Here is an 8690-nt window from a genome sequence, read left to right on the forward strand (position 1 = left end):
CTTAATATTATAAGAATCTCTCCCTAAAAAAAATAGAATTTTTTAACAAAACATGAATTTAATATGAATTTTTACACATTTCTTAATATTCTACACATTTCTGCACAATTTCATTAAAAAATACAAAAAATAACTTAAAAATAGGGACTAAAAGTAGTGACTGAAAATTTTATAGGGACTAAAAATTGAAGGAAAATTTTAGAGGGACTAAAACGAAAATTTGGTATATTTATAGGGACCAAAAACATATTTAACCCTTGTTTTAATAGGCTCAATATTCTTACCAACTAATTCTCAAAATTTACTACTCACTTAAACCGTCAAAATAAAGAATAATTACCACCCCTAAATAATTACCAAACTTACTAGTAACTTAGTAAAACTAACTATTTTCACCAAAACGTCAAAAATAATCTTCTTAATAAAATGATTAATTTACCATTTCTCACCATATGATCAAAATACCCCTGAGTCTAAAAATGACTAAAATACTCTTCTAGGTCAAAAATCCACTAATCCCGATTAAAATACACACAAAGACAAATAATCACACACAAGTGCATATAACACATATAATAAATAATTAAAATAATTCTAGCGAAAAACGGTCGTTAAAAAAATTGCTAAAGACACATTAGATTTAGTATTATGCTGTATTTTGTTTCTTGTTATGTTTAATGTGGCATGAATTTGGTTTCTAGTTTCATGAGAAAAAGTATCAAAGGACTACGATTTTCTCTGCTATCCTGTCCTATTATTATTACTCTGATAGCGGCCAAAATCCAATAAAACGAAATTAATATTAATATTGAAACTCAAATCCACCTTAGTTGGTCTGGTGGTATTGGCTTTGGATCTGGCTCGAGTGTGCTCCTTTTCGAGATCTCATGTTCGATTCTCTTAAGTGCCAATTTAGGTGAGCTAGTTTACCTTCTTCAAAAAAATATTAATATTGAAACTCAAATTTGATCCATATGAGATAAAATGATCTTGTTACAATATTCAATTGAAAAACGTTGGGAATAAAACTATGACAATGACTGAAACACTAATCCTTACAACAAGTAAATTAAGAAAGAAACAGGTACAGAATTCTTCACTTTGCCTCACCCTCTATTTCCACAAAATTCAGAATTCTTCTCATTTTTACGTTACTTCTAGAATTTCCATACTCACTCAATCTGTCACATGACACCTTTCTGTTATTTCTCCTTAATTTCCTCACGTGTGTCTTCTTCCCAGTGTAAGATAAAAAGGTCAATGCGATTCTGCAGATTGAAAATGAGACCAGTATTCTATAACAAGTTTCCGAAACAAAGATTCTTCTCTTTTCATCAAGTTCGTTGGCTCGTCATACTCCGCCAGTTCTCCTAAAAACACAAGGTCGAAATATTAAATAAAAAACCTCATATTCGTTGTTTTAACCCTCTAACTAAGTGGATGCAACCATATCCTTTGCTCAACAACAAACCTACGTTTGTTGTGAGTCAGATAAACTCCACTGGCTGCGGTCTCACCTTTTCGACATATTAGCCATGAATGAGTATGGAGCTATTGATTAGTCCGTAAGTGCTTGTTAAACTAGAAAGAGGGAGTAGGGATAGTAAAACTCGAAAAGAAACTTACCATCACTTATAGCAAGAACCATATTGCAATCCATCACCGTTGGTATCCTGTGTGCTACTGTGATCACTGTACAATCTGCAAACTCAACCCTAATGTTTTTTTGTAGAATAAGATCAGTAGAATTATCAATTGAAGCAGTTGCTTCGTCCAACACCAATATCCTACTTCTCCTCAAAAGAGCGCGCCCTAAACAGAATAACTGCCTTTGTCCCATACTCCAGTTTGATCCATCTTCAAGAACTAGGTTCAAATTTTTCATTAGTCATTCCTAACTTGCAAAACTACTTCAAACATAGATATAATTATGAAACGTTAAAGTATACCTGAGGAGTTTAAACCCTCTTCTTTCCCTTGGACAACTTCTCGCAACTGACACTTCCCGAGAACCTTCATATTTACTGAGAATTAGTCCACGTTATCTATGCAAAGTCAAGATAAATAGTTTGTACCATATTTTACCTCCCATATCTCTTGATCAGTATGTTCAGATAAAGGGTCCAAATTATATCGTACTGTCCCAGTAAAAAGGATAGGATCCTGAGGTATAATACCCAAACGTGACCTCAAATCATGAAGACCGATAGATGTTATGTCTATTCCATCGATTATAATTTTCCCTCCTGCTGGTTCCACAAGACGAAATAGAGCACTAATAAGTGTGGATTTCCCACAGCCTGTTCTTCCAACAATACCAATCTTGCGGCCTGGTTCAAATGTGCATGTGATCCCATGAAGTACAAGTGGTCCTTCAGGCCTGTATCGTATCTGACATGGTAAAAATAAACATATTATGTGGTTTCATTTAAGCTGCATTTTTTCTGAACATGATGTGTTGCATTTTGAAAATAAGCAAGAATTACCTTCAAATCATTTATTTCTACTTTGCCTGCAACTGGCCAATTCAAAGGAGGACGGTTTTCTTCAACTATTTCTTCCGCTTCACTTTTTATATGCATATATTGATTTAGTCTCTCCACTGATATTATGTAATTTGCAAGAGTGCATTGATGTTGAATTGAGTATACTAAGGCAGCGTTTAGTGATAGGCCATAAGATAGAGCCATGCCAATAAATCCTGAAATGAATAATGTTAAAATTTATAAACATACATCCAGATAGACGAGGTTTTTGTTTTAGGATAGAAACTCATGATTTGAGAATAATTATAAAATTCAAACAATGACATTTTAGAGATAATATCAGACAAATTCTCACCCGATGTGAATGTTCCAGGAGGGAGCATAACCATGCAAAGTGCTGCAGCGGTGAGAACAATTGCACTGATTATTTCTAACCGTTGGATCAACCACTCATTTGAGGCAATAATATGGAAAAAAGAACTAGCATTAACATCAATTAGATAAAGGTTCTTCTCAAAAGAACGATCTTCATCCTCAAAAGCCCTTATTGTTGCAGCTCCCGCAACTGTTTCAGCTACATGATTAGCTAATGACGATTTTGTTGTACCATTTATCCGCATTACTTCTTTTGCTAAGGCAAAATAGTATTTCTGCTTAAAACACAAAATACCTTAATGTAATTTTTCCCAACCAAGAATTGTTTAAATTATATAAGAAAAACTAGTAAAAATTTACCAAAAAAGAAGATGAAAAATGTTTAAAAGTTTATAACATGTCCATATATACTTTTAAAAAATAACTAGCATAACACCTTTGCAATATAATTTGCAGATGAATTTGTTCATTACCTGCATGAGAATAGCAACATAAATCATTGGTATAGCCACTATCAAGACTTGCCATGAGACAACAGCCAAAACTGTTAGACTAGAAAAAAAAACAATTGGAGCTCCCACAGCAAAAGTGAGGCTAAATGGTATGTCGAGATCGATAATGCTCAGATCAGATGAGACCTAAACATTGGAAATAAAAGGTAGAATTATATTTATTCTCTTTGATTTCATAGAAAGGAAAATAATTGTTTAATTTACTCACCCTACTTAGTATCCTTCCCAATGGTGTAGAGTCATAAAATGACATGGGTGCTCGGAAGAGGGAGTTCATCAACTGTGAAAATAAATAATTTGATGATTGAAGACCTAAAGCAACTACAAGTAGACCTCTGGTGAATATAAAAACTATTGAAAAAGCACCAATAGTGAAATAAACTAAAATCAATTTCAATGCGCTGACATGTGGATTGTCAACGTTAGCAGCCATCCATGAATTTTGCAATATCGAAAAAACCACAAAAAGAAGGTCAGTGAGTGCAGTCATTGAGAAGAATATATAGCCTTTCATCTGATTCAGATATTGTAAGTAAGGCTTCAATCCTGTGTCTCCTTTCCCCCTTTCTTCTTTCTTAATCAATTGATTGCCATTTGGTGCGTTAAACTGCTTTAATACGATTGCTTGCGTACACTTATTGGAACTTGAATGTCTCTGCGATAAAGTAACACTTGCAAGTTGGTCAGAATCGGAAGTCTCCTTGTGAGCATTGATAAGGTCTTGGAAGTCTTGGCTTGATGTCATTAACTGGTGATATGGACCAGTTTGTAGGATTACCCCATCAGATATCAACTACAAATAAAATAAATTATTTGATCAACTATAATTTAGTTTAAAATCAGCCACATTTATAATGAGTACTGCACAAGAGGTCCAATATCAGAACATTAGAACATTGTAATTATCCAATGTATGAAATTTAATGTATCCTCTTCAGAATATTCCTTGCTAAACTTGAGAGCAAATTTTTTTTTTTTTTTTTGGTACAAATTTAACTAGAAAATAATTACAAATAAGAAATCAGTAACTTCAGGATATTTCTTCATTGTATAATGTTACTCTAAATATGTCGAATCAGGATAAATAGGAAAGACATAGAGGGAATAATTACAAATACAAAATCAGTAACTTCAAATTTATTCAATATTTATTACTAATAATTTCATAGTCATTGCCTTAAGATGAAAGAAATTACCAAAATAGAATCAAACTTCGGGAGGAGTTCGACTTGATGTGTCACAAGTAAGACTGTTTTCCCTTTGAGTCCTTCGATGATGTATTCCTGTCAAGTTTCAAAGACGACTTTAGTAAATAATGACAGTAGACATTTACACGTAGTATGTGTATAAAAGATGTTGTTACATCAAACAATTTCTTTGCAGTATGAGCATCAACAGCACTAAATGGATCATCCAATAGATATATATCAGCATTCTCATAAAAAGCACGAGCCAGTTGAATTCGCTGCTTCTGACCTCCACTTAAATTTACTCCTCTTTCACCTATTTCAGTAAGGTCTCCATAGCAAAACAACTCAAGATCCTTTAGAAGTGAAGACCTCTTAAGTGTTTCTAGATATTTTTCGTCATCCATTTCAGATCCAAACAAGATATTTTCCCGTATTGTGCCTGTTTGTATCCATGCTGTTTGAGAAACATATGCGAACTTCCCATGAACATCAATCTGTAATTTAGAATAGAGAGTCACACATAGTTGGAAAATACATAGTTGTTTGTTATTTGTTAAAAATGAGAATATCATACAAATTATAGCAAATTAATGTATCACTAATGTATCACATGATTTAGGAGTCAAAAGGGAATAAAAACTTACAATTCCCTTTGTTTTAGGAACTTCTCCAAGAATTGTTGCTAAAAGGGTTGATTTGCCAGAGCCAACTTTTCCGCAGATAGCCACCTTTTGGCCATGTCTAACCTCAAAATTTATACTCCTCAATGTTGGCTTTAATGCATTGCCTTCCCATGAAAAGTCAGCGGATTTTATTGAAATTGAGCCTTTGAGGTCAACACGGAAGCACTCATTCTTCAAATTTTTACTCAACAACTCCGGGGCATTAAGGAAAACAGCAATTCGAGCAAATGCAACTTTAGCTTGAATAATCGCTGTAATAACATCCGGAATGCTTGAAATTGGATCTTGAACAAGGTTCAAAGTTGCCACAAATGTGAAAACATTACTTGCATGCAATGGAACTTCCAAGAAGTAACATGCCAAAAAAGAGGCAACAGATACCAGTATTGGTGAGGCCCAAAAGAGAAAGACATTGTATGTTCTTCTTAATTGCACGGAAGATAACAATTTGAGTTCCACATTTCTTAAGCAATCTACAACGTTTTTAAAATGGTTTTCCCATGCATATAGTTTCAACACTTTCATATTCGTGAGAGCTTCAGAACTAACCTTTAATCTCTCGTCTTGTGCCAACATAAGTTTACTCTGAAATTTGTATTGTAACTTTGATAGTGGAGCATTGCAAAGCACGGTGAGAACTATCACCGCCATTGATGCTAGTGTTGCTAGTCCAATTGTGCGGAAAAGGATTACTAATGCAATACACAATTGGAGGATTGTTGTCCAAGTTTGGTGAAACCAAAATGGAAATTCTCCAATTCTATAAGCATCCACCGTCATATAATTCATTATTTCACCACCTGAGTGAACCAATCTCGCTGTATTGGATAACCTTAATATTTTTTTAGAAATGGTTGCAGTAAGTTGTGATCTAACTTTCATTCCAACAAGTCTAGTGCGGAAATACCATTGTCTTTGTGATAGGGATTCTATGATTTTTATAAAGAAGAGTGACATGGCTAATATATAACCTTCATATTTGAAACTTTCATTACCCTCAGCAACCATTATAAAGGCGTTCAGAAGTAGAGGAGTAAAAGATAGAGCGAGTACCTTGAAAAAAGCAAACAACCCGGTTACCAAAATTTCTCTCTGGTGGCATAAAATGATTGTCCATAAAATTGATGAATGTTTTGATGATTCACATTGTCTTTGTTTGTTTAATTGTTCCACAAATGTCAAATAACAAGTTTCTGCTCGGTCAAACTCTCTTAATTTTGGGATATCCTCATCCTGAAGTGTTTTTTCTTGACTCGTTTTCATCAATGGATTTAACCACCAAAATGAAATCTTACTAAAGAATCCAGCTTTACAAAACGGGGTTACATTGCTAATAGGATCAACTTCATTGAAATGACAATTTAAAGGAGCATAAAGACTTTCACCAATTTCTCTATTAGCATCTTCACATTGACATGCTTTGTATGTTCCTAACAACAATAAAACCGCTCCTGGAAAAGATAGAACATTTAAAGCTGCCTTGAGGGACAATTTTCCGGCGCCAATTGCGTAAGACATGGATAAGGTGCATAATGTACCACAAACAAAGAACATAGGAACAAAACAAATCCACAAACATGCTCTCGAGGGTTGTTTTAGCTGAAGGCTTACAGTTAAACTTACTGACAACCATGTGAAGCCATGAAAGATTTCTAGCAACCACTCCTTAAGAGGAAAGAATTCGTGATTTTTCCTTAATTTTTCCTTTAAAATCCAAATTCCTAAGGAAATTTGTAGCAACCCAAGAAAGCCATTGGTTATGGCAGAGACTAGCTGCAAGTTTGAATATCTTACTAAACTCCAGAAGGGTCTTGACGAAATCTTAAGGAACATCATGAACAACAACATGATCAACAAGAACACATCTAAAAAAGTTACCATCAAATGGTTGATGCATGAGGAAGGATCTTTCAAAAAATTTATATCATAACAAAAAGGCTTTCCTCCATTCTTAGAAAAACCACAGTCCCCACAAATAAAGCTCCAAACATCAACCATCTTCTTTTTAGCTGCTCAAAGTCTGTAACAAACAGGGAAACAAATTAGTAATGTCTTTTTAGACATAACTTTCTCCGCAATCAAGATATTGAAGAGACTAATCATCACTTATCATATAGGCTATAGCATCTTACAGTATAGACAAAACCTATTAAGTTGAATTAACAAGAAAAAGATTTTAAAATATAGAAAAAGGCAACAAAAAAAAGGCCTTTTACCTTATTAGAACGTAAACAGTTTACTTTGTGTTTCACACTACAACTGACACAAATGCTTCTACAAGGAGAAGTATTGGTTGATTTAGAATGAAAAAAGGTAAGTTGGAATAGAAAACAGAAGGAAATAAAGGGCTCTTGATATATTGACTTTACTATAATTATAATATAATATATAATAGTAATAAAGAAGAAACAAGGCATATGCAATAAACAATAAGAATAGAATGAACGTGTAACGTGAATTTTAGGAGTATCAATGATGGAAGGCACATACATTTATAAGTGAGATCATAAATCATTTTAAAAATCGGTTTTGTATAGTTGAAGTAGAGCTAAGGGTGTGATTTTTTTAAGTTATATTTGACAGGTCATATGTTGGATCTAAGGGCGTTTCATTTTTTTGATTGTTACATCTTTGGCAGCATGTGACATCTCATTTGTCGGTGGCTCGACATCTCTTTCATACCACCAGATACGGTTCGTGATCTACTTCATCAATTTGGTCATATGACGGGGTTACCGCGATTTACACATTTTTTCTTGAAAATAATCTGGTTTGCTAGCTTGTGTCTGAGTTATTTGGAAGGAAAGGAACAACAACTTTTCTATGACTAAAGGCCAATATGCACATTTTCGCTTTCAGTTATCATGAACGGTGACGGCACTCTTTCCATTGTATGGGTGTTATGGTGTAGTCTTCTTTTATGTAATTATTTGTGTCTTTTATGGCAACAGATACTTAACTTTGTATTGTGAGGAGTGGTTCTTTTTTGCAGACCTTGTGCGATATGAATCATTCTTGGTGTTATAATATATTCAATTTTGGCTTGTTCAAAAAAAAAGTTATATTTGTTTATTCCCATAATAAAATGATAGAAATATACACTCCAATGTTATAAGTTTATTAAATTTTATTCATGAGAGAGAAAGAGAGAGAGATAGATAGAGAGAGACAGAAAGAGAGATCGAGAGAGAATGGATCAAATTACACAAATTTAATGTTACACCGCTCAATACTGTTTTACTCGATGCATATATTTTAAATTTGACCGTTGGATTGTAAGTTTATATCACATAGATCATTCACATAAATTTTTATAAAAATCTAAAATCATTTCGTATGTCATTGAGATACATCAATATTAACTGTTTGTGCACTTTTATAGAACACCTTTAATCTTGTTTTATCTTAATAATATATCAAATTATTTTATATTTTCGTAAAAAT

General features: G+C 33.4%; 1 protein-coding gene across 1 annotated transcript; it reads right to left on the reverse strand.

Annotated features, from left to right (window-relative positions):
- Positions 1–946: 946 nt before the first annotated feature.
- Positions 947–7602, reverse strand: LOC25480611 (ABC transporter C family member 10). The gene is made up of 12 exons (XM_013586924.2): positions 7463–7602; positions 5208–7266; positions 4737–5057; positions 4570–4656; positions 3582–4166; positions 3335–3499; positions 2842–3136; positions 2487–2701; positions 2086–2391; positions 1950–2013; positions 1627–1866; positions 947–1370 (listed from the first exon to the last, which is right to left on the reverse strand). The coding sequence occupies exons 2-12, from the start codon at positions 7242–7244 to the stop codon at positions 1258–1260; spliced, it is 4428 nt and encodes a 1475-aa protein (XP_013442378.1). The 5' UTR covers positions 7245–7266; positions 7463–7602; the 3' UTR covers positions 947–1257.
- Positions 7603–8690: the final 1088 nt, after the last annotated feature.

Source organism: Medicago truncatula, chromosome 6, assembly GCF_003473485.1.
Source record: "Medicago truncatula cultivar Jemalong A17 chromosome 6, MtrunA17r5.0-ANR, whole genome shotgun sequence".
NCBI classification, from domain to species: Eukaryota; Viridiplantae; Streptophyta; class Magnoliopsida; order Fabales; family Fabaceae; genus Medicago; species Medicago truncatula.